Raw genomic sequence first — 27,284 nt, 5'->3', positions numbered from 1 at the left:
TAATTTAAAAGTTAAATTCACCCAAAAATGAAAATGATGTTATTAATTACCCTCAAGTTGCTTCAATCGTCTGAGATCAAAGTCCAGAAAAACACCAAAAAACTAAAATTATGACTTTATTTAACAGTTTCTTCTCTTCAGTTTCAGTATATGAGTGCCTTGTGTGACTCCCTCTGTTTTTGGTATTGTTTTCTTGACTTTGAATGAGCCAGGACCTTTGCTGTCACTGGGGGATAAAAAAGCTCTCAGATTTCATCTAAAATATCTTAATTTGTGTTCTGAAAATGAATGAAGGTTTTGGAGAGGCATGAGGGTGAAAGTAATAATATCATTTTCATTTTTGGGGTGAACCCTTAAAGAGTATTCAACGTATTTTGTTAAAAGATGATCCATTAGTTTGTTATATGACTTTGTTCTTTGATCGTTGAGATAAATTGTGAGATATTCAATAATTGTATACATAAATGTTACTTACAATACACTAAAGCTGGCACACTGACAAATTTGTCAGTATGGCTTACATGATACTGCAGTTGACCTTTTAACACAGGGGTGAGTAAAAGTAGTTTAGCTACCTCTGTCATGTTAAGATCTCTATTTATTATATAGTATATGATATACTGTAAAACAATGTCCTATAATTCTGATCTGATTCAACAACTGCCCACCAATTGAATCTAACTAGCTGATTAATTTAATAAAACAAGCTGATTATACCTGTTAAAAGCTACTAAAAACTGTGTATTAAAATTAACAAAACATATTGAAATTACATTTTACCCCACATGAAATAAATCTAGTAATTTATACCAAATAGTAATATTATAGTCTGAAATATTATAAAGAGTGTATTATATTGTATACATTATAGTATTCTTTACAACATTTTTTGATGAATGACACTGAATAATGTAGTATTAACTACCATGAACTGATAAACTGCAAAAAAAAAATAAATAAATAAATAAAAAATCTGCATGGTATACCTAATATAGATTTTTTATTATTGCAGCAAACGGTGGTTTATTGTATTATAATATATAAATTAATATTAGTAGTATTATAATATAAAAAAATACAACAGTATTTACTACACATTACATATTTTTCATTTGGGATATTTTAACTGCATTAGGAACTCAATTAGTTAAAGACATTTATAAATATTAACAATGGTGGCTTATATTTCAAAACACCAAACATGTTTTGTTTTTGTAGTAAAACCACGGTAACCACTTATTACAACCCATGCTTTTCATACACTAGCCAAACTACTGAATGTGTGGTAACTGTGGATATACAACTGGCTAATAAAACAGTGACTACATTTGATTACTATTAAAAAAACAAGTAGGAGCTCTGGTAGTGGATGAAACGTAGTTAAAAAGTTAGACTGTGAAACGAGTGACATCTTTTGTAAAACGTCCTAAGGATAATGTTTGAAAATATTAACATTTTTGATGACTTGTTTGGAAACTGATACTCCAATTGGCAACTTAATGTTAACGCTACGTGTGAAAACTAGCAAACGATTTCATTTTGAACTAATAAAGATGACTACATGGAAGTAATGCTCTATATTGACCTTTTTCAAACTCCTGTGGTGTTTGGACGTCAAAATATGGATTTACTGTCGGAGAATCATATCAAAGCACGCGTGACGTTTCTTTAAAGTTCACAGGGCTTTCACACGTGCGCGTTTCACACACACATTAATCTTTCACTTACCTGTCATTGCGCCCAGGCCACAAAGGCAGCAGGTGACAATAATCCAGTCCTGGGCCTTCATGGTGATTCACCAAATGAAACTACCGTAATTTCTTCATAGAATGTTTACTTGAGGGTCCATTCCCTTTTTTCCCAGCGCACACACAGTTGGCCTTAAGTCAGACCGCTGTCTATGCTCAGGTTACAAAGCGCGCTGCTGTGCGCGCGCACGCATGAGACTTCGGTTCACGCGCACACACTAAATAAAAATGTTTCACTAAATCACAGGATAAAAATATCTCATTTCTGTTTTAGAACTAAGCAAAGAGAAGAAATAAAGAGCCTCATATAACGTTCCGTAAATAATCATGAATTAATCCTAGGCCTAGATACATTGCTATTTTTAAATGGGTAATTTATCTATTTTTATTAATATTTCATGTTTTTATAAACCCAAAATGTGTTAATTAATTGAACATGGATTAAAGATAGATTATTTGCTTTCAAATGACATTAAAAATTAATAATGCCTTGATGCCTATCATATAGGTTTAAAAAATAAGTTAAAAAAAAACTAGTTTTCTATCGCAAATCCATATGCACATACACTAAAAGAGAACATACATTTACATGCATGTACTTTTAAATGTAAATTTGATCCCATGATGTTTGAGTTTTTGAAAGCACCCACTGTCTGACACATTAAAAAGTAAGAACATTTAGAACTGCTTCCTACAGGTCGACACAGTCAGTCTTCCCCAAATGTGCTTTTTAAATGAGGCAAAGTATTGGAATGTGCTTGAAAGCACGCCAGCATATTCATACAGTTCTGGGGTACTTTTGGCTCAAGAGGAGTAATATTAATGTGCTGTACTTTTATGTAATTCATCAGAGCTGTTAAAATGAATTATGAAGCTTTATCCCACCAATTAGATTAAAGGATGAGATTTATTCTGCTACTCTAGAGTGTTGACACTTTGATGGGCCTTTTGAAATCGGAGGTCAGGAGATTGCTTAAGTTTTCCTCCACAGTTAGCTGGATAAAAGATGGAAACGGCTCTTTAGCAAAGCTTGCTTTTGCTTGGGAACAAAGCAAAAGACACTTGAAACACATGCCACCTGTCTTCCTTTCTTCTTTACTCGACCACTCCTGTCGAAACGTGCTGTACTTAGGTAATGGCGCCAGCCCGCCACATTCATTGTTTGGTCTTCTGCCAATTTAATCATTATAGAAGTCAACTTAACAGCCTATAACTAATGCTGACTTGACTGTAAAACCTCAGATTGAATGGCAAACTCTGGTACTTACCTGAGGGCCAATTAAAATGCTTTACTTTAAATAAGGACACTGAATGGCTGTTATCACAAAATATGTTTATATATGTAACTGAGGCCAGCGGGTATTAGCTGTTTGAGGTAAATTTAGTTCCTTGGGCCCTGAAAGCACACTAGTAAACGGCTAGATTTTAGCACCTTTGTTAGCGCACCCACCTTCCATGCAAGAAACATAAGCTGCCTTCAGAAGTTTAGGAAGCTGACTTGTTGCCTCACTGCCATATCAGGCAGTGTTTTGCAGGCAGTGTTTGTGTATGAAGGCACTTCACAAAAAAATTATTTCAAGCAGACATCTGAGACTGAAATAAATATTGAATTATTCATTCATTCATTTTCTTTTTGGCTTAGTCCTTTTGTTATTTTGGGGTTGCCACAGCGGAATAAACCACCAACTTACGTTGTGTTTTACACAGCGGATGCCTTTCCAGCAGCAACCCGTATCTGGGAAACATACCGACACACTCATTCACACACATACACTATGGACAATTTAGCCTAATACTAAGCCTGATACTAAGTTGACCAGTTACAGAACTTGTGCTGTGTGTTGTTCAAGGTGTAGGTACAGTTTTGGGGAGGTGCACGTCAGCCATGACGAGGAGTATGTGACCAAGCGAGGCCTCAGCACAGAAGTATAAATCAGTCTTAAGGGAATATTTGTTTCCTGCTCTGGAATTCATCCTTTGCCTTATTTTACACCTTTCAGACACAGCCTTAGATTCAAATCCCACTTGAAACAGTGCAAGAAGCCAAAGGGGTTTCTGGTGCCATGACCCAGATGAAAGTAAAGAGTGTGAGTGTAATGGAGTCCCTTGGCCTCAGGGGGCACACTAGTGACTTGTGTTGGAGGCAGCATTGTTTGCATTGTAGCATATTTGTTAGTATGCCCAACCCCCATGCTGGAAACACAGGTGGAACACTTGGAGCAATGCTAATAGATTCATAGGGGTTACACATGCTGTAATACTTGTGAATCAGAATGCATTTCATTCAAATTTATTCATAATGCGAGGTGTGCATGCTAACAAGGTTGCTAAACACTACAGCTTTCAGCAAGCTTGCAAGAGCCTGTCATTAAATGTTATTTGAACTCCTTCTTTAAGTGAGTCAAGTAGAACCAGAGGGATAACATTGGTGCCATGACCTAAATGAGAGTGAGGCTTAGATGTGTAAGGGTTAAGCATGTCAGCTACTAAGAGCTCTGCTTGTAACCCTTACTTTCTGACCTTACAGAATGCACTAGCAACTGATGCTTATGACTGCAGTCATTTGGCTCCAATGTGATAAAAAGTTCAGTTTATAACCTGTTCAGAAAAAAAACAAATTCAACCAAAAATGTATCTAGTGCTGTAAACTGGTCTTGGCTTGCTTGTAGCATTGTTTTCGGTTGATTTTTGGAAAGATGCATTTGGACCACACTTGGGCCATAATTCCACGCGGTATGTGGGCCGAAGTCACTACCGTATCTCAGCCATATCTGGCCCAGATCCAATATGCTATCTGGGTGTGGAAGTAGTTAAGATCAGTCCCCTGGCCTCAGGAGGAACACTAGTGACTAGCACTAGAGCAGGGGTGTCAAACTCAATTCCTGGAGGGCCTGAAGCCCTGCACAGTTTAGTTCCAACCTTGCTCCAACACACTTATCTGTAGGTTTCAAACAAGCCTAAAGGACTCAATTAGTTTGATCAGGTGTGTTTAATTAGGGTTGGAACTAAACTGTGCAGAGCTGCGGCCTTTTTGGAACAGAGTTTGACACCTGTGCACTAGAGGCTGCAGTTTTTAGCATCTGTGTTAGGTCCCACATCCAATGCCAAAAAGGTTCAAAATCTACATGGGGATGTGTGGGAAGATTCACAAGGGTTACGTGAACAGAATGAATTTAATCAGAGTATGCTAGTATAAGAGGCACATGATAATAAGGGTGCTAATCAGTGTGGTCTTTAACATTTTTGTTAGCTCGACTGGAGTGGCGCCGTGGGTAGCAATGTCACCTCACAGCAAGAAGGTCGCTGGTTCGAGCCTCTGTTGGGTCAGTGGCATTTCTGTGTGGAGTTTGCAAGTTCTTCCCATGTTCACATGGTTCCCTCCAGGTGCTCCGGTTTCCCCCACAAAACCAAAAACATGCACTATAGGTGAATTGTGTAAGCTAAAATTGTCTGTAGTGTATGTGTATAAATGAGAGTGTATGGGTGTTTCCTAGTGATGAGTTGCAGCATGAAATGCATCCGCTATGTTAAACATGTGCTGGATAAAGTAGTTGGTAGTTCATTCCATTAGTTAGTTGGTAGTTGGTGGTTCATTCCGCTTTGACAACCCTTTATTAATAAAGGGACTAAGCTGAAAAGAAATTGAATGAATGAACGCTAGCCTGACTGCCACCCCAGAATTGCTAGCCTGAGTCCTGCTCAAAGTGTAAAACCTTTGACCTGGATGGAAGAGAGGTTTATTCCGTAAGTAAAGCAAGTCAACCTGACTTTCCTGGCCACAAGAGATGAACTAATGGCTGATGTTACAGACTGCGGTCTTTAAAATTCTTGTTTGTGTGCTGCCTTCTATGCCATAAATGCCTATTTGAATAATTTTTGGAGAGCAGTAGGTAGAACTGTAGAACTGGTTTACATTGGTGCTGTGAACCAGAGTGGAGTGAGTTTCAAGTGAGTGAGAGTGAGAATAACAGAAGCCCACTGTAAGACCTGTGTGAGTCAGCCTTACTCTCCTGCCCTCAAGAGACACCTTGGCAACTGATGATAGAAACTGTGCTCCTTAGCATCCTTGTTAGTATACCCACATCCCATGGGATCACATGCCACTTTAATTGTGCAAGTAAAATTGTAGGGGTTTCAAATCCCAAATATGGAAAATCCTATTACCTTAATACCCTTAATATCCTAGTTAGTTCGCCCACATCCCTTGCTGAAAATGATGGTTTGAATACTGCTTGGAGTGGGATGATTTAAACCAGAGGTTACACTGGTGCTATACAATGGTGAGATTAAAGGCCAAGACACAATAAGACAAAGGCTGGCCATTGTCAGAGTTGGTCTGACTAAATGGTTTGTTGTTTTCCACACATCACCTCTTTTCCAGTTTATGTCAGATCCCATTTGCCTAATTCAGCATTTAGAATCGTCATCAGGTGTCTGCTGAAGAGAACACTGCTTGGTTATTCAGCAAAGAATCAGAGTGCGAAAACAAACACTGAAGTGACGTAGCAAGTAAACAATTCAAGTCAAGAAGGAACTTAAAGTGACCAGCTGTAATTTCGCTACATTTTTCTTTCCTTTTTGTCGGATGAGGAAGAAGATTACTTCCACCCATGGGTGTGGAAAGACAAATCCTCTTCTTCAGGTGAATCAGCCGACTTTTGGTGTGTGGTGTGTTCACTTGCATCTTTTTGGTCCAGATGGGTCTAGATGCAAGCTGTGACATCCTATGAACTAGGAGTTTGTCTGGGGGGATGAGGGTTGGCTCCGCCTTTATTTAATTGCTATAGAAAACACCCGTCATTTGCTGCTCTGGACCTGTTCAAATCCAATGGCTGGCATTTGGAAGAAGGGCTGCTGCTTTGGACTGGACTTTTTTGCTTCATTTTGTTATATTCAATTATTTTGTACATCCAACATGGCTACACTACATTACATATTCATGCATACACCTACACCTGAAACACCACTGAATCCTGACTCCTACATTTATACAATTTTGCTTTAGGTTGTTTAAAACCGTATCTTTAATAAATTATATTTTATCATTTCAGCTTTCTTGAGTGTCCCTCTTTTTTGTTACACCCTTGTGAGCCACAGGGCATAACACAAGCCAACCTGAGGCAACAACACAGTTGGTTTTCATTAGTGCTAGTTGCAATTTAACTTCTGAAAATCATATCTCCCATGTCACAAAAACCGCCTTCTTTGAAATATTGCCTGATATTACCTGAGAAATATTGCTAAATTCCAAAGTATGCTATCCATCTAAAACTAGTTCATGCTTTTATGACTTCTAGGCTGGATTACTGTAAAGCTCTGGTTGCCCAGCATCCTCTATAAATAAACTTCAGCTTGTACAAAATTCAGCTTATAGAGTTCTTACCACGTCTAGAAAATATGATCATGTCGCCCCAATTTTATCCTCTTTCTACTGGCTGCCTGTTAAGTTTCGTATTGACTATAAAATATTGCTTCTTGCCTATAAAGCTTTAAATAATCTAGCTCCTGTTTATCTTACCAACCTTCTGTCGTGTTACAATCCAACTCGCTCTTTAAGATCTCAAAACTCATGGCTTCTGGTAGTACCTAAAATTGCAAAGTCGAGTAAAGGAGGTTGAGCTTTCTCATTTATGGCTCCTAAACTCTGGAATAGCCTTCCTGATAATGTCCGAGGCTCAGACACACTCTCGCAGTTAAAAACTAGATTAAAGACCTATCTTTTTATTAAAGCATATACTTAATGCACCGCATAACGGTAACAGCTTGCCAACCACCTGCAGGACACACTCCTCCTTAATACACCAGACATTATGTTATAAACTCATATGCTTGTTTGTTTCTATGTTTTTCTATATATTTGCTATTTTCATTTGTAACACTCAATTTTTGCATCTCTTTTAAATACACTATAAACAGCAGCTACGCTAATTATTTTCATTATTCTCTATTTCCATCAATGCATATTCGTTCTGAGGTCCTTAGAGACTACGCAGCATCATTGATGTGATCCAAGACCTGTAAAGAGATGATCCCAAAGTATCCATAATCCTGGACCAGGCCGCATCCCGAGCTGATGCTGTGATCATCATGGAGGAATGAAGTGCATGGGACTGATTCCTGAAAAACTACCGTGACAAACGAGTCCCCGCATTGATCCTGTGGGCCAGCCAAACCTCCCGGCGGAGCCCTGCTCACACCTGCAGCTTCTTCACAATGGACGTCCAAGTTTTCCAGCCTCCGGCGCCTAGACTGCAGCTCCACACAGGACGTTTTGCCAGAAGAATAATGGTCATGCCCAACAGAGCCTAGTCTCTCTCTAGGTTTTTTTTTCTCTTCACTTCGTAAACTTAAGTTTTTTTTTTTCCTCCCCATTGTCACCACAGACTTGCTTGGATTGGGACTTGTAGAGCTGCGCATCAATGGATTTGCTCTTCAGTGTTTGAACCTTCAGCACTGAAATTTAAACCCTGAACTTCAACGATGAAATCTGGACTTTACTAGACCTATATTAAGCTGCTTTGACAATCTACATTGTGAAAAGAGCTTTATAAATAAACATGAATTGAATTGAATTGAATTGATTGGCGTCGGCTTGCTGTGTTCCAGCCTTAAGGGTGGTGACTGAGTTAGACTGATGTACACGGAGGCCTTTCAGTCCAATCTGATTACTTAGATGGCAACTTACTTTTTGGAGCAAGAAACTTTAGATAGACAACAAGACACGACACTTTGGTTTTACAATCATACAAATATATTAGTTTTATTCAATAATGTTCAATAATATGTCTCCCATAGACTTATAGAAATAGATATAGATTCTATTGCAAATGCAGGGCTGAGTGTATGCAGAATAGAGTATTAAGAGTTACAGTGACTGAATAAATACTAAACAGGAATCATCCTCCTCAACTTTTTTTTTCATTTTAGATTTTAATGTGTCCAGTAAATATTGGTTCATGCATGACTGTATTGTGTTGTTCTTCCAATATTGCGAAACACCACTGTCCAAGTGGTCCATTTGTTTGTCTTTTCATCCTGCGAAATGGAGAAGCCAAAGTTTAAGTGGTTCTGTGGAGTCTGTCTCGGTGTTTATTGGTGTTCTGTAGTTATAAAAATTAAAAACTGTCATCGTGGCTTTGACTGGAAGACCTTTGCTTTGTCTCGGTTTGGAAGACGAGAGGAAATAATATGGTTTATTTTCCTTTCTTTTGGAAGACTTCATTACAATAATTTGGATAATCCATGCAGAACATACAAAAATCATGGGATTCCTTTGATAAAAAGCAGACTCTTGATGTCCAGAAGCACATTGCCCACTTGTGTTGATATAAGAGGTGGGCATTTTAGTATGCACACGCTTCATTGTGTACATTTTCTGTTACAGTGACTAGCAGTCAGCTTTGCCGCAGTAGATCTCAACCAGTGTCCATTAGGGATAAAAGATCATGACCTCTGTCGTCTTTCAGAGGAAGGATCAATGTTCATGACAGAGGCCGAGCATTCTGGACTATTGCCACTGGTCACCAGTCTTCGTTTTGATCTTCCCAAAATGAGCTAAACACCATGACTTTTTTCCCCACTCTGTTGAATCGCAAGTCACATCCACACAGTTTCAGTGATTTACAACAGACAAACACAAATAAATCAACAACAACAGGCCATTTGTTTTCAGGGACACAAAAACTTAAGACACAAACAGACAATTTTGACAGTAAAAACAGACACTGATTTATGATTCATGTTTAAAAGTGATGACCACAAACATCTGAATAGATGGAACAAAGAGGGACTTTTGTATTTAACAAAACAAAATGGATATAAAAATATATAAATGTTTATATGTAATTATATGCAAAATTATTAGCATATTACCTCCTGTAAAAATCCCAAGTGCTGTTTGACAGAGAGCTCATTTTCAGCACAGTTTTGAATGTTATCACTTGATTAAATGGACATTATTAGTGGTTTGCTGCTCATACATGTGGGCCAGTAGGGGCCTTTTGCATTTACTGGTAAGCTCAGAGAGCTGTTCTCATCCATCCACATGCTTAATCAACTATAGATCACATAAGGCTGTGGCTGGATGTTAAAGAAAATTATTTATATTATCTAAAAAATTTCCCATTTATTGTATTTTATTAACATCTACCCCTACCCCAACCCTACAATTCTGCATATGGAGTCTTCTCTAGTATAGCTAATTAACCATGTGGATGGATGATAATAGCTTTCTGAACCTACCAGTAGACGTAGAAGGCCTTTACTGGCCCACATCTATCAGCTGATAAACACTGATAATGCCCTTTCAATTGAGTGATAACATTTAAAGCAGGTGCATTTTTAAGCATAATAATTTTAAAAATTACTTTCTAATAATAACATTATTTGGTCTTTGCTATGACAACACTACATAATATTTTACTAGTTATTACTGTACTTTCCAAGATACTAGTTTTCAGCTTAAAGTGCGATGTAAAGCTTAGGTTACCTAGGCAAGTTTGGTTAATTAGGCAAGTCATTGGCCAACAGTGTTTTTTTGTACCCAAATTATTAGCCAAGTCGGCTAATAATACTGACCTTAAAAATATTACTATTCCAATCAAGCTAAAATATTTTTTTCCAGAAGAAATACTGTGAAAATGTCCTTTCTTAGTTAAACATAATTTTCGAAAATATGAAAAATAATAAAAATTTTACAGGAGGGCTAATAATTTTTGATGTTTTTGAATAAATTGTATATATTTTTTAATATTTTAAACAAAAATATTTATTTCATTTAGAGGATTATATCAGTATTTATTATTAGAATTTTATTATTATTATTATTATTATTATTATTATTATGAAAATAATAATGATGATTAATAATAATAATAATAATAATAATAATAATAATAATAATACAATTTTTAGTCACAGAAAAAGAAAGAAAACATTTGTTACTCTGACATTTATCTCTGTCACATTCTGAAAAAAAAGCTAAAAAAAGGATATTTATTTTAGAAATTTGGAAGACCATCAAGACCATCAGCGAATAAAACACATATTAGCATTACCATATACCAGTCCTTATAAATTCAGAGAAACTGAAAGTTGTACTTAAATATTTAATATTCCCTACAAAATCATAAGTGATAATATAACTTTCATTTTAAGGACCAACAAGAAAACAAAGGTTTAACTGGGTGAATTAGGTGATCTAGGCAAGTTTAATTAATTAGGCAGGTCATTGGACAACATTGTTTTTCTGTAGCCAAATTATTAGCCAAGTGGGCTAATATTGACCTTACAAATATTAGTAAAAACTAAAAAAAATTCTTTTATTTCAGAATTTTTTTTTTTATCATTTTGAAAAATCTGAAAAATAATTACAATTTCACAGGAGGGCTAATAATGTTGAGAATGTTTTTGAGTAAATTGTATATATATATATAGTTTTCCAAATTTTAAACAAAATTAAAATAGAGTCATTTAAAGAACTCAATCATTATTTATCATTAGAGTTGTATAATAATAATAATAATAATAATAATAATAATAATAATACTTTTAGTGACAAAAAAGAAAGAAACATTTGTAATGCTGACATTTATTTCTGTCAATTTCTGAAAAAAAAAGGCTAAAAAATGACAACATTTATATTAGAAATTTGGAATAAATGTTATCAGACCATTATAAAATAAAACAAATATTAGCATTACCTAATACCAGACCTTATAAATTTAGAAAATTGTACTCAATTATTTAATATTCCATATAAAATCATAAGTAATAATATAACTTTCATTTTAAGGACCAACAACAAAACAAAACAAACTGTGACTGCATTTTTGATCCTCTCACATTAAAGTTGACCCAGGGGAGACACAATCCACATTCACAAACATCCAAACGCCGTCTTCATACTGTATATCCACATAAACAGCAGTTAAACGCTAAACTAAAGGTTACCTCCTAGGGAGCATGGGAGAACACTGTGATTATCCTAAAGCTGGGCTGGGGCTGAGCAACTCGGCTTTTTAAAGGTCACCCTCGCAACACACATCTGCTAAGAGACTAACACCCCACTGCTGTGTATGCAATGCAGATGTGGCGCGAGTCTGTGCGTTTAAAATGCAGCAGAGTCACACACACACACAGAGGCAATGACATTCAGCCGAGGGGAAGCGTGGTACATTTGCACAGTGCTGTTGTGAGGGCTAAGAGAAGCATCCTGGGGGACGAGACTTTGGTCGAAACATGGGAGGAGGGTTGAGTTTTTGTCTTTTCTGCTGCATTGCAGATACTGCGTTGGGGCTACTCCTCAAAGTCACGCACACATGAACACACACACACACAAAAGCAATTACAGACACTGATGATCAGTAAATACAGGGTTTCTGCAGCTTAACAATCACACCAATGATTTGGATGTCTGCTCTCAATGTACTGTATATTAACTGACCCTTCAGAATCCATCTAATGCAAGGAGGAAATCACAGCTAACGGATACGTGTATAAAACTTATGTTGGAATAAGTGGTGTTGTTTATGTGCGCTGCTGGCGTTAAGCTAATGTCTGATTGTCTTTAAAGAGCCCAGACAGCAATATAATAATTTTAAATGTGCATATATGAAAAAAACCACAGCAAACGGAGTAATTCTTAACAAAATAAATAAATAAATATAAAGAATTATTGAAAACACTGTGAGGGGTACATACTACTTGAAAGCATCGTCTAGACTGAGGAAAAAATGGAGAAAAAACACACACACATGCACAAACAATGTACTGTATATCAGTAATGCACTTGAAATTAATACGCTCTAAGTAATGCTTGTTTCAATATAAATGTGGTTCAAATTGGGAGAAACCTGAATGCTGTTACATCTTTAAAGGGATAGTTCACCCAAAATTTTTAATTTTGAATTTTGAATTCTTTCATCATTTACTCTCACTAAACTATTTGAGTTTCTTCTGTTGAACACACAAGAAGATATTTACAGTTGAAGTCAGGATTATTAGCCCCCCTTTGAATTTTGTTTTATTTTCCCAAATGATGTTTAACAGAGCAAGAATATTTTCACAGTATGTCTGAAAATATTTTTTCTTCTGGAGAAAATTTGTTTTATTTCAGCCAGGATGAAAGCAGTTCTTAATTAAAAAAAAAAAAAAACATTTTAAGGTCAAAATTATTCGCCCCTTTAAGCTATTTTTTTTTCGATAGAATACAGAACAATACCTAATTAACCTAGTTAAGCCTTTAAATGTCACTTTAAGCTGTATAGAAGAGTCTAGAAAAAGATCTAGTCAAATATTATTTACTGTCATCATGGTAAAGATAACATAAATCAGTTATTAGAAATGAGTTATTAAAACTAATATGCTTATAAAAGTGTTAAAAAAATCTCTTGAAAAATCTTATTTTCTTAACTTCAAAAGTTGTAACTATTACTTTTGTGTGACTCCGCAAATGCCACAGTTTCAGCTGGAAATCCTCTTTATTTTTTACTAATGAATAAAAAGAGTAAATTAACTGCAAAATGGACTTTTGTAAAATTATGCCTTTAACATCATCTAAGTATCTGTGGAAGGAGGATGAAAACAGCCTCAGCTCACGCTTATCAAGACATGTCGCCACAGTGCTGAACTCACAAGGCATATGGCAAAACATAAGCAGCCTTTTAATGCATTCATGCATATGGTGTGTCAAAAAATGCTGACTGTTTAATATTCACTACTGTAGATAGTGTAGTGAATGTCAAATGTTTTTTTAAAAGAAACTTGTGAGTGAAAAGGAGATGCATAGATTTAGACAATATTGAACAGGAATCCTGATTTACCAAACACACCTCATTTGACATTATCATGTTGATCTTAAGTTCTATTTTACTTGTGACGTCAGGTGACCAAAATTTAACATCAATTTGCTGTCTAATACTGACATCAGCTGACATCTAATAATCAACGTCAGCTGTTGGTCATATTTGGTTGGTTTTAGGCTGTGGCATTAACTAAAATTCAACATAATTTTAACATCATATATGACATCCATACAACGTCAAAGTCTATCACTTGACGTTAATCTTGGCTATCATTATGATTTGAAATTTAGGTTGTTAACTATCATTAACTATCCAAATTTCAACATCTAGGCAACGTCTCAAACCAACATTATTTGATGTCAAATACTGACACATACACATAAGATATGGTAACTAAAATCAAACACACAGTTGAAGTCAGATTTATTAGCCCACTTTTGAATTTTGTTTAATTTTTTAAATATTTCCCAAATGATGTTTAACAGAGCAAGGAAATTTTCACAGTATGTCGGATAATGTTTTTTTCTTCTGGAGAAAGTCTTATTTGTTTTATTTCGGCTGAAATAAAAGCAGTTCTTAATAAAAAAAAAAAAAAAAACATTTTAAGGTCAAAACTATTAAAAGCCCGTTCAAGCTATCATTTTTTCCGATAGTTTACAGAACAAACCATCATTACATAATAACTTGCCTAATTACCCTAACCTGCCTAGTTCACCTAATTAACCTAGTTAAGCCTTTAAATGTCACTTTAAGCTGTATGGAAGTGTCTAGAAAAATAAGCAATAAAATATTATTTACTGTCATCATGTCAATGATAAAATAAATCAGTTATTAAAGATGAGTTATTAAAACTATTATGTTTAGAAATGTGTTTAAAAAATCTCTTCATAAACAGAAATTGGGGAAAAAAATTAACGGGGGGCTAATAATTCTGACTTCAACTGTAAGCATAAGCAGCATAATGTCATAATGTCATAACAATCCATCTTGTCGTTGGAGTCTGACTTCAAACTGACCTTAAGTTCTGACGTCAAAATGATTTTCATAAACAACCAAAATTTAAAGTTAGTCTGACGTTGGAGTCCAACATCAATTTTACATCTGTGTGATGTCCGGTGCCTGCTGGGTTAGTTTACCCAAAACTGAAAATTCAGCCATCATTTACTAATCCTTTACTTGTTCCAAACCTTCCTGAATTTCTCCAGTCTGTTGTACACAAAGAAGATACTTTGAAGAAAGCTGGAAATCACTGAGTTCCACATTATTTTTTCCCTACTTTTGTTTACAAGTCAATTGTTACCGGTTTACAACATTCTTTAAAATAAGTGTTCAAAAAAAAAAAAAGAAGCTTTGAAACCAATTGAAGGAATTGAAATACACTCAAAATATGTTTGCTGCTTGTTCAAATGATCTATTTAAATTGAGCTGAATCAACACAATTCTTGAGATTTTCGGGGGACAACTTAACTGTTTTATATTCAATTCAAAATTCTTTTTAGTCAACTTCATTGATTTGAGTTGGGAGAACATGAATAAATTGGGTGAAACCCTGCATGTTTTACAGTACAGTGAGTAAAGGTTAATCTTGGGGTGAACTCACTTTAAAATCAGAGCTGAACGTTCAGCAATGTTGCGAAAATTGCTAGGTTTTTAGGTTTGTTTGGATTATTGATATCTCGACTCAATTTAAAAGCATTAACTGCAATAAAAAAAAGATATTTGTTGCTTCTCTGCGCAAAACCAATACATCTGTGTTGTTTAATCCATTTGAAATAAGCTAGGGAGAAAGTAGCATCTGTTTTTAAATCATTTATCGACAGCAGATCAATAAAAAAGGGAGTGAACATGCAACATGGATCAACCCCACTCCTGCAGTGCAGGAAAGCAGGCAATCAGTGAAGCTTTAAACTGTGTAACGATCACAGTATTTGTGTTACTTTTAATTGTTTAATTAAGGACTGAGTAAAACTGATGAATTATTCATACTTAGTTTGTAATCATTTGCAGTAAGTGCTGTAATTACACATTGTTCATATTACTGCTTTGGCAATACATTTAATGTGTAATATGTATAATTTACCAGCCGATATTTCAGCGTAGACTTGGCAAAGCAAGATCCCATTGTGAATTGTCTGCTAAAAACAAATTATAATTGCGCAGACTAACTCATAACTAGATTACTTAATGACTGTATCATTTAAGAGAATCTGGTACACATGCAAATAAAAATGATTAGATGAATGCATTGAGAGACATACGCATACCTGACACGATGACAATAAAAAAGGACATATAAGAAACACAACAAGGAAACAAAATGTATCATTTGCAGCTTACAAGGTCATCTCTGCATAAACATACAGTGTTTTAATGGCTTGGCTCTTCTGAAAAGCATTAGCCCTTAGCTTTCATCTTCTGGCCTCTGTGTTTATGGCTGAAAAATAGCAGGGAAATTGAGACAGAAGCACTTAGCCGTGCGCAGAGAGTGGTTTCATTAAAATTATTATTAAACCACCCGATCTGGCCCTCATGAGCATACATCACAGCAAAGTAAAATAAAAAAGATGCTAATTCTCCTTTCTCTAACATTACGGACACTCGCAATCAACTCAAACTGACCCAAAGCAAACCCTTATGATGCTATAATTATAATTTTAGTGGCGATTAAACTTGTAGTGATATTTGACGTAGTGATATCTTTTGTTGGATTACAGAGCCCTTACAAATAAAGGAACACTTCCATTCAGACAGGTTTTAAGCCCTAGTGTGACATTTAACAGAAGAAGAGGACAATAGTGGAAGCAAGAAACTATTAATTTCATGGTCTAATCGTGATTAAACCGGATGAATAAACCATGGGATGCTAATCAAAGCACAGTTGTGACTGCATACGACATTGGCTTTATCGTTTATTTAACCTTTGCAGTTTGGCTTGCAGGATTTACTTTCAGTCAGGCATTTAACTGGTAATTCTTAACTCTATAGTGTATCAGACGGCTTTTTATTCTGTAAAACCATAGCCCTTCAGATAAGATAGATGAATCAAACTGTAAATCGTCAACATTCTTCAAAATAACTTTTTTTGTGCGTGTTCAAAAGAAGAAATTTATATACAGGATTGAAGCTTATAATTTTTGGGTGGACTATCCTTTTTAAGACTAGATCTAGAGTCTGAGATGAGCATTGTTTACTTGCAAAACTACAAAACAAATTATTGTTTATGAGGAAAACTTGTAATGATGTGTACCCAGGAGCTACGAGATGTATTTTGATTCTGAAAAACAATCTTGGGATGTTAAACGCAGACTCAACTTCTGGAAAGTACCTGCGGGTGCTGTTATTTGCAGTAAGGAAACTGTAATCTGGAAAAGATTGACTTTTTTTTGATACTGATCAAAAATGTGGAAGAATTTTTTGCAAATGTTCCAATCGTCTGAACGTTCAATGATTTTTCCACTTGGTCTTAATAACATTGTTTCTCCCAGTAATGCTTTGCTGCAGGGGAATGAATCTATAATTATCGCAGACATCATTTCCTCAACACCAGGTGCATGGTATGAGAAATGATTCAACTCAGCAGGAGAAAAGTTAGATTTTTTTCTGTACTTTGTTCAAGCTCGGCACTTGATACAGTCATGATATAAACAGCAGGGGAAAGTGATATTCTGACTAATAAAGACAAAAATTATTTGAACTAAAAATTTAACTCCTGCTAAAATACTCAAAAACATTTTTGAAAGATAGTTTATATATAGAATATATATTTTATTTAAATATAGATATTATTTCTTTGATTCAGTAATAATACATTAAATACATAAAAAAGCATAGATTTAGACGATATTGATCAAAAATCTTAATTTACCAGAAAACAACAACCTAGAGACAAACCTGAAAATATGGTCATCATTTACTCATCCTTCACTTGTTCTAAACCTTCATAAATTCCTTTAGTCTGTTGAACACAAAAGAAGATATTTTAAAGAAAGCTGGACATCATTGAGTTCTGTACTTTTTTCTTGCTTTTGTTACAACTACTACACTGTAACTCAACTCAACTTGACTCAACTCAAAAATGTAGGGCAACTTGCTGCAGAGCTTTTTTAGGTTGACTCATCTTTCAACCCGATTACTGTACTTGACTGAAAGTTGAGTCAACTCAAAAAAGCTCTGCAGCAAGTTGCCTTGTACTGTAAAAAAAATCTTTGGCGTTCAAAAGAGAGTTTGAAACCAATTAAAGGTAAGTACACTCAAAAATATTTTTGCTGCTTGCTTAAACTACTTAAGCTTAAATTGAGCTGAAAAACACAATTCTTGAGATTTTTGGGGGACAATTTCACTGTTTTACGTTCAATCCACTTTTCAGTTAACTTAATCAATTTGTGTTGGGACAACATGAAAGAATTTTTACAGTTTAGTGAGTAAAGGGTAATTTTAGGGCTAAGTAAAGGTTAAGTTAGATTTGTTTTTCTTCATTTTGTTGAAGCTCGGCACTTGATAAAACTGTGATGATATAACCGGCAAGAAAAAGTGATATTCTGGCTAAAAATAACTCCTGCTAAAATAATCAAAATCACTCTCATTGGGTATTGTAATGTATTGTAATGTACATTAATGTAATGTGTATTTATATAGCGCATTTATTGTGTATGGCTATACACCCAAAGCGCTTCACAATCATGAGAGGGGTCTCTCCACATTACCACCAGTGTGCAGCATCCACTTGGATGATGCGACGGCTGCCACAGGACAACGGCACCAGTGCGCTCACCACACTCCAGCTATTGGTGGAGTGAAGTGACAGTGGAAAAAATGTTCTATAAAGAATATATATTTTCTTTAAACTGAGATTTTATTACTTTGATTTAGTAATAACACATTAAATTAATTAAAAGTGCTTTCAAAATAAATTTCAGTAAATTAGTATTGAACAATTTTAAAATTTCTATTCATTAAAGAATCCTAAAAAAATGTACCATAGTTTTCACAGAAATATTCAGCCTGATCTCAGGAGGAATCGTAACTATTTTACGTTTCGTCAGTTTAGTGGTTTATTTGTATGGATTTGTATGAGCCGAGTCATACCAACATTGTTGTACGATTTTAAAAAAGAGGCGTGACACCCGACCCAACCCCACCGCTAAACCCAACCATCAATGGGGGATGAGCAAATTGTACTAAATTGTACAAATGAGATTGTATAAATTCATACGATTTAGCCACCAAATGAAAAAGTTACAAACTGCCGTGAGATTGTGTTGAAATATTAGGCAACATATTCATTTTTAACGTTAATAATGAAAAAAAAAGGTGATATTTGGTAGATCACCAAATTAGCATATTAAAATTATTTTGGAAGGATCATGTGACAGGAATAAATGACAATTTATAATATATATTTTACTGATAATATATTCTTTATTTTTTGTATATATTTTATTAAATCAATGTAGAAAATGTTGATTAAAAACATATATTTAAAAACATCTTACCACCCCCAAAAGGTAGGTTTTGAATGGTAGTGGATCATATTTTAACAATGCAGGAGGTACGCATGAAAATGTACTGAGAGGTATATTATAACAAGGTGCGAGGTGTTCCTTACAGCGCTTAAAATACATTTTCATTTACAATACCTCAAATAACTAAGTGAGAAGTTGCAGGCCTTTTTGGACTCTCTGTGCAAAGGTTTTCCCAAAATGACTCCCTATGAGCTCCTCTGGGTGTGATTTCCCCAGTTTCATCAGAAGAAAATGAAGCCGAATTGGACCTTTTCAGCACTTGCGTTGTTTCATTTGGCTGGGTGAAGTGCCTTTGCTTTCAGGCAAATGTAATAGAATAAAATTGAATGCAGGGACACGAACTTTGGGAAACTTGCAGCCTCAGTAGTCAGCATATCTACTTTGTAAAACCCCTGCTCTAAAGCAACACACACTTCCTAAAAAGAGCGCGCCGTACCGATATTGCTCTCTGGGCATATTGCAATGAGGAAAACAACAACTTATCATAACAAAAGAAAACAATAATGCCACCCTGCTCCCTCTGTTATGACTCATCTTACAAATTATGTTGTATTACTGTTCAGCACTCACACACACACACACACGTTCACCCTACACAGAGGAGGTCTGCACTGCCTAAGGTCGAATGACTTCTAACATCATCATCATCCTAAGAAGAGAGAAAGTTTTATTTATTTAGTTATTTGCTTTGTGTTTGTTTGTATGTGTGTGTTTGTGTGTGTGTGTGTGTGTGTGTGTGTGTGTGTGTGTGTGTGTGTGCATCTTTAATGTTCCCTGGGAGAGTAAGCAGGGCTTTTCCTGTGTTGTGAAGTGGAAAATGGCCTCTATGTTTCAAGCTAATCAAAGTGCAGAAGAGGTAGAAAAAGGAAAGTAGATTACAAACAAGGCTTAGAAATGGTCAAAAAGAGATTTAGGGGATCTATGAACGCCTGAACAAAAGGAAATGGAAGGGTTTAAATGTCAAGCACGAATTGCTTCACAAAGAGGAAGTGTTTCTTGTTGAAATACTAAAAAAAGGAAGACAAAGATTGTTTCCTTCGAGTGTTGCGGTTCTTGTAATAGCGTCTCGTTGCAGTGTGACCCCAGACCATTCCAGTTATTATTGCTCAATATTTTCCCTTGATTACGGAAGCGGAAGAGACCAAAAAGGAGGTGCGGTGAGCGTTAGACCTGTTGGCGAGGGTCTTTTGAGCCCTGATGCATTGTTGGTAAGGTCTGAGAATCGGTGGAGGGACCAAACCTCCAGTGCCACTGCTGGCGTTCATGGCGTGTCTGTGCAAATGAAGCATTTCTCCTGCCGCTAGGATGCTGTAGGGACTGTCAGCAGATGCTCTTTCTTGCTGTTTTTATGGACAGGTGAGTCTGACGTTTTGGCCGTTTTCCGAGGCGGGCTTTGCTCTGCAACGTCATGTAGCGATGGCTCCCTGTACATGGCAACTATAGAGAGAAGAGGAAAAAATAATGTTAAAAAAATGAGAATTTTGTCATCATTTAGACTATTGGTTTCATTTACACTAGAGATTCCCAAACTCGGGCCTGTGGGTCAAAGTTGGCCCATGGAAACCTTTGATTTGGCCCGCCATTCCATCCAAAAGGAGAGGGAGAATGATCGGGATGATTTAGAGACTGTAATTTCAAATTTAATGTAACCTTTTATTTGTTTGTTTTATTGTTAAGCTACCAAAAATCTAGAGGAGATCAAATGTTTCAATTTCAATGCTCCAATTTAGTTTAAATGTACATACAGTACTGTCACCTGATGGATAGAGGACAATACCGAGACTTCAGTGAACAAATCAAGTCAAAGGCTGATTCTGCTTGACTAGTGTATGCAGCATTGTTTAGGTTTTTATTGCAATAAGTAATTATTACCTTACATTATTAACTAAATTGTGAGATGAAGCATGGCAACTTTAATGTAATATAGTTTGGTATATTTATCTTTGACCCACGGTTCTCAATGATATTTGGTTTATGGTTCTTCAAACAAAAAAATGTAGGCCAACCCTAATTTTCACTCATATTGTATCAAATTTTTTTTTTTTTTTAATAAAGCAGAATGCAAAGGAAGAAATTTAATTTTTTTTGTGCTAACAGTCAATGGAAGTCAGTGGTATGGGGTTTTGAATCTCACTGACTTTCATCATACAGAAGAAAAAAACTGTTAATAATAATATAATAATAATACATTTTATTTAAAGGCGCCTTTCTAGCAACTCAAGGACACCGTACAATCAACAAGAGCAATAAAACAACAAGAGAAATAATAAAATATACAGAGCAATAGTGCAGATTAAGTATTAAAATGTTCATAACTTCAAAGATGTAAAATATAAGAACTGGCGTTTTTGTATACGTTAATGAAAACAAATAATTAATTTATACTTTTATTAAATGAGGATGTAATAAACTGGTAGAAAGTGAAAGAAAAAACATTAATTATATTAAAAGTTCATGTTTAGTTATGAAGCACATTTAAAACCAATAAATGTGCCAAAGTGCTGTACAATACAGTACTCAAGATTGAACAATATCTAACATAAAAACAGCAACAACATAGAATGATATTGATTTTACATAATATACAAAAAAAGCATGTATAAAAAGTCAGAAAGACAATATAATTCAGACTTTAAAAAATCTTTTCTTACTTTGATATTGTCCTGTTTCTAATCCAAATATTTACAAATTCTTAAACCAAGAAGCATTTTCTAGACAAGCAAAAAATATTTTCTTGTTTTAAGATAAATTTTCCTTAAAACAAACTAAATAATTTGCCAATCAGGTTAGCAAAATAATCTTGTGTCAAAACAAAAACCAAGATTATTTTGCTCACCCGATTGGCAGATTATTTAGCTTGTTTTAAGGAAAAAAAAACTTAAAACAAGAAAATATTTAATTTTCCAGCAGACACACAACATCATAAGATGTTAATATTAAGTTCTATTTAGGTGGCCAGCATCTAAGGACAATGTTATTTTGACATCCAATAACAACGTGAAATGAGGCGATGCGGTGGCGCAGTGGGTAGGTTGCAGCAAGAAGGTTGCTGGTTCATTCCGCTGTGGCGACCCCAGAATAATAAAGTGACAAAGCAGAAGAGAAAATGAACGAATGTACAATGTGAAATGTAGTTGATATTTGGTTGATTTTAGGTTGTGCTGGAAAGTGACCAAAATCTAATGTGGAGTCAACATCTTAAACCAACTTCATATTGACGTCAATTATTGGCATTTGTTCATCAGGTATGACCACTAAAATCCAACGTCTGATAGACATTAGAGTGGTAACGTCCACATAACATTAAACTGTAACATCATTAGACGTTAGTTTTTTATTGTTTTTAGGTTGCGTTGAAAAATCACGCAAAATGCCATATCTGTCCGATGTTGGACATTGACGTCGGCCTGATGTTGGTTTCTGACATCAACCAGATTTTCATTTCCAAACATGCAACGTCCCACGACGTTGGGGTACAACATCAATCTGATGTCATGTTGATGTCCTGTGCATGCTGGGTTTATTTAATTTTTTTCTTGTCTAGAAAATACTTCTTGATTTAAGAATTTTTAGATATTTGTACTAGAATTAAAACAAAAAGTAAGAGAAGCATTTCTTGCTGTACATTATTTTCAGGCCACATCACGGGCTAAAGTGAAACATTTAGTCAAAAAAAATATTTCTATTTGAAATAAATGCTGGTGCTTAAAATGTCCTATTTATGCAAAACACTTTCAAAAACAAACAGTACTAGGTTCCTAAAAAAATTTAAGCAACACATTATTTCGATAAAATTTTTCTACTGTAGTAAGCATAAAAGGGTTGATAAAAAAATCTTTCCAAGTGTCACTTCTGTAATTTAAATTCAATTATATTTTAATTAAATAGCTTTTATTATATCTTTTTTTAATATTTTGGAATAGGTGATGTGTCAAAATATATAATATTAAGTGTAAACATGTTTTTTTTTATTTTTAGCTTTTCTTTCGCTTTAAAAATAATAATCTGTAATCTTAACAATTGATTATTATGAACAGACATACCCTCTATAAGCTTGGGCAGGAAGTGAGCTGCTCCTTTAGTCTTTTTGACCCGGTTTCCCTTCATGACCTGTCCGTCCCGGTTTATACCGATGTACCAGGCCCGCCCCGATTGCGTTTGACGGTACAAGATCGAGGAGTACGTCACATAATAGTTCTCAAACACACACTCCTTAAACTTACACTCCGGTGTGAAATGTTCCTGTAACAGAGGCACAAACACACAAAAACACAGACAGTTAGTTAATAAGGCTAACAGACTGTAACTGTTGGTCATGGTTACTCTATATTTATATATAGCTTTTATACTGAGATCAACTGGGAAGGGAAGAAAAAGGCCTCACATTTCATAGTGACAGAGCTGTAAAAGCACACTAATAAACAAAAATCCCAGAAAACTGTGCCCTTATTGTTTATTATGACAGCTGGTGGGAATACTTAGGAAAAAAACAGCACATTTAAGAGCCTTTAAATATTAATAAATTAATGAATGAATGTATTAATTATTTAAAAAGGAATACAAACGTTAATCAATTATGCTTAAAAAATAGCTGAAGAGAGTACTAATACTGCAGGGTTCACAGTACAACACGGTTAACCTTTCACCGCCTCATGGTTTGACAGATTTTTTTGGGTCTATTTGACATGCTTTTTTTTTTTTTTTTTACAGCGCATTGTATTCTGCGTCCTGATTAGTGCATTGTGTTCTGACTGGTAGTAAACCACTGTCAATCAATCTTATCCGTGTGGTGCAGTACAGAATACGTTCAGTGTGTCAAATTTACATAAATCTTCGATCGCTAGTGTGACTGAAGTGCTGTACTGTTTGCAAGTTTTCCCCCCAACAATGTTGGTGAAACAATCTGCATCATCAAAGGCACCTGTGGTAGCACTCAAAGGGCAGAGGTAGATGATAATTATTGCACAAAAATTTGGACTTCTGGACTTCATTACAAAATAAATGAATCAATGGACAGAGTCACTCTCTCTTGTTTACTCACAGAATGTTTTTCACCTGTAACAAATATTTTGCTGGAGTTGAATTATATGAAGACTTGACTGAGGGGAATTCCGTGCTTTTATAACACGTTCTGCACTGTTGTTCATTCACATCGCCCATCAGAATCTTGTCTATATTCATGCATTTACATTCACTTTGTATGTAATCTACTCACAGGAATACTTAATTTTACTTTTAGCCTTAATCAGTGGTCTCTTGAAATTCTTGATTCCGATTTGTTGGAAAATGTGCAACAAAACTTTCGAGTTCAAGCTTTGATCATAGTACAAGGAAAAAACACATTTCCCTCAAACATTAGCAGTAACTAGGCCCACACGAAATCTGCGTGCACAGAATTCCACAGAATTCCGCAAATTTTAAGCTCATCATTGATTCTGCTTATTTACTTGTGTAAATGTGTGTAAATTGATATTTATTCAATTTTTTAATTAATTTCAGTAATATTATTGACTAATATGAAGATATTCATGTGATTCATTTAAAATACGGTATGTAAAGTAATATTTTCTGTCTTTTAGTAGATGTATTATATGAGAGACTTGATTTGTTTACCAAATAAATTGGATCTAATTGGATTTGCATAGTAAACACTAAATAAAAGTTTAATCAAAATCATTTCGCATAAATCCAGAGATTTTTAACAAAATTTTATGCAGTAATAGCAGAAAAGTCTGCAGATTCTGTCTGGCCCGAGTAATAACTCATTGACAGTTCCTCAGTGTAATCTTGAGAATACTAATATGTGCTTCACCAGGACACACACACTGTAAAAAAAAATGATATGACATCAATTAGTCATGACATAAATTAGTCAAGTGTTTAGTTAATTGTAACTTATTAAACTAAGCTAATCATGTTCTTACTTATTTGTATACTGCAAGTTACAAAAGCTGTTTGCACAATGTCTTTATGTGTGGTAATTCATTAATTCGTTCATTTTCTTTTCATCTTTGTCCCTTTATTCACTTGGGGTCGCCACAGCGGAATGAACCGCTAACTTATCCAGCATTTGTTTTACTCTTCCAGCAGCAACCCATCACTGGGAAACATCCACACACTCTCTCTCACCTTAGAATTATAAGGTTCTATCTGACATCTTTGTCAAAATTGAGCTATTGACATATTCTTATTAAATGACAATTTATTGACATTATAGAATGTTTTTTATAAGTTGTTTACATTTTAGGACTTTTTATTTAAAAAACAAATGTTACACACATAATGTTTGCTATATGGAATGCAAAAACTTTGAAACTCAATATCTCAAAATCATTCAGAACGCAGATAGAACCTTATAATTCCAAGGTGATGACTCATTGACACACATACACTACTGGCAATTTTAGTATACCCTATAGCTTTGCGAATGTCTCTATACTGCATGGCTTTGGACTGCGGGGGAAACCGGAGCACCCGGAGGAAACCAACACAAACACAGAAAGAACACGGAAACTCCATCCAGAAATGCCAACTGACCCAGCCAAGGCTCGAACCTGCAACCTTCTTGCTGTGAGGCGATCGTGCTACCCACTGCACCACCGTGTCACCAGTTACCATATTATAAGTGGAATAATTAACTCTGGTGTATTAAAAAAATCTGAAAAATAATGCACACCCTGTTGGTTTGCACCACCTAGAGCAGGTGTCCAAACTCTGTCCTGGAGGGCGGGTGTCCTGGAGAGTTATCTCCAACCCTAATTACTCCTGAACCAGCTAATCAAGCTACTAGATATACTAGAAACGTCCTGGCTGGTATGTTGAAGCAAGTTGGAGCTAAATTTAGCAGGACACCAGCCCTCCATGGCCGAGTTTGGACACCTAAACCTAAAGTATTCAATATTTTATTAATAAATCAATGACCCATTGTCAGTTATTCATTAGTCTTTGGTAAGATCATATTTAAGTTAAAAGCTGTGCAGTTTTACAAAGCAAAGCCTAAAATTATGATTATTTAAACACATTAATAGAAAATATTTTATAAATATATATTTTTTATTCTAATAATTTGCAGATGTAGATAATATTTTTTACTACAACATTTTATTTAGATTATTTAGCGCTCTTCAAGAGTCAAATATGACTTTCAAATATGACTCGTTTTTTGACATAAATTACAGATCTCAATATTTCTTGAGCTGAAAAAAGTTAATAAAAATTTTATAATGTTATGTAATATAATGTGCTTTTTCAATCAAGCAGATTTTTTTTCTTTCTCTGCATGCGTGTGAAGGAGAAATGAACAGAGAAAATGAACGGATGATAAATGATATGCAGCTCATTTTGCGTGCAGATATGGCTATTTATTTATTTCATTACTGCCACTAGTTCTGAGTGCATGAGAGTGTTTAACATGAAGTGGCAGTTGGTCAAATATTTGTAACATTGTCTGTAATAAATAATAAATAGCCTACTGATAAAGTAAGTTATATAACAATCAGGTGATGTGCTACATCGGCATGATAATCTTAATACTATTTTGTAGTGTGTGCTGTGCCGCGGTTTTCATATGCACATGTTTAAGATTTGAGGTAATAACATCGCCATGATGGTCAAAGAAATCGAAACATTCTTTTCACCCCAACCTAATTTATTAGGGCACTACAAAAAAAGAATTCAATTCTTATATTTGCTTTTTGCAGCCAACAAGGCTATGCTTCTTACCATGTATTGTATCTTTTCTAAAACATACATATATAGGGTGTAAAAGGATGTTTATTACTAAGAAATCTAAAACAAAACTACATTTAATTCAAACACATCACATCAATTAAGGTACAGATACAGAACCCTCCATCTAGTATTGTGAAAAGACAAAGCTGAAAATCTGTGGTTAAAGTGCCACCCAGAGGTCAAAAGCTGCAAACGTACCAACTACCGCCGCTGCAGCGGTAGGAACGGCAGCAAAGTGAACAAATTGAAGTAGTGACATTCGTGTGTAAATTATCACTGCAAATCAACACAAGAAATGCTACAAATATTACCAAATTTTTTTTTAGAAAAACCCCGTCAATTACTAATTTTCCAACTAAATGCCCTTCCAGACGCAACCCAGTACAACCCATACTCTCCAGCAGTCACACATGCATTTGTACACTAAGGCCAACTTAGTTCATCCAATTCACATATACTGCATGTCTTTGGACTGTAGG

At 35.1% G+C, this 27,284-nt stretch overlaps 2 protein-coding genes across 9 annotated transcripts in view; both read right to left on the bottom strand.

The window, feature by feature from the left end:
- Positions 1-1,789, bottom strand: part of chrnb1 (cholinergic receptor, nicotinic, beta 1 (muscle)) — a 33,130-nt gene extending 31,341 nt beyond the window's left edge. The window contains 1 exon segment of the mRNA NM_001253810.1: positions 1,729-1,789. Within this exon segment, the coding sequence (NP_001240739.1) occupies positions 1,729-1,789 (61 nt within the window).
- Positions 1,790-18,950: 17,161 nt separating this feature from the next.
- fgf11a (fibroblast growth factor 11a) overlaps positions 18,951-27,284 on the bottom strand; it is a 196,894-nt gene continuing 188,560 nt past the window's right edge. For 7 of the 8 annotated variants that reach the window (XM_073906522.1, XM_073906523.1, XM_073906527.1 and 4 more), the window contains 2 exons: positions 23,118-23,316; positions 18,951-20,511 (listed from right to left, as the gene is read on the bottom strand). In XM_073906522.1, the coding sequence (XP_073762623.1) occupies positions 20,375-20,511; positions 23,118-23,316 (336 nt within the window). In that variant the 3' untranslated portion in view covers positions 18,951-20,374. Of the gene's footprint in view, positions 20,512-23,114; positions 23,317-27,284 lie in introns of all 8 variants that reach the window. The other variant, NM_001012380.1, reaches the window with a different exon arrangement.

This window comes from Danio rerio, chromosome 7, assembly GCF_049306965.1.
Source record: "Danio rerio strain Tuebingen ecotype United States chromosome 7, GRCz12tu, whole genome shotgun sequence".
Taxonomy (NCBI): Eukaryota; Metazoa; Chordata; class Actinopteri; order Cypriniformes; family Danionidae; genus Danio; species Danio rerio.
Note: the sequence above shows the minus strand (reverse complement) of the source record. Positions and strands in the feature narration are given on the sequence as shown.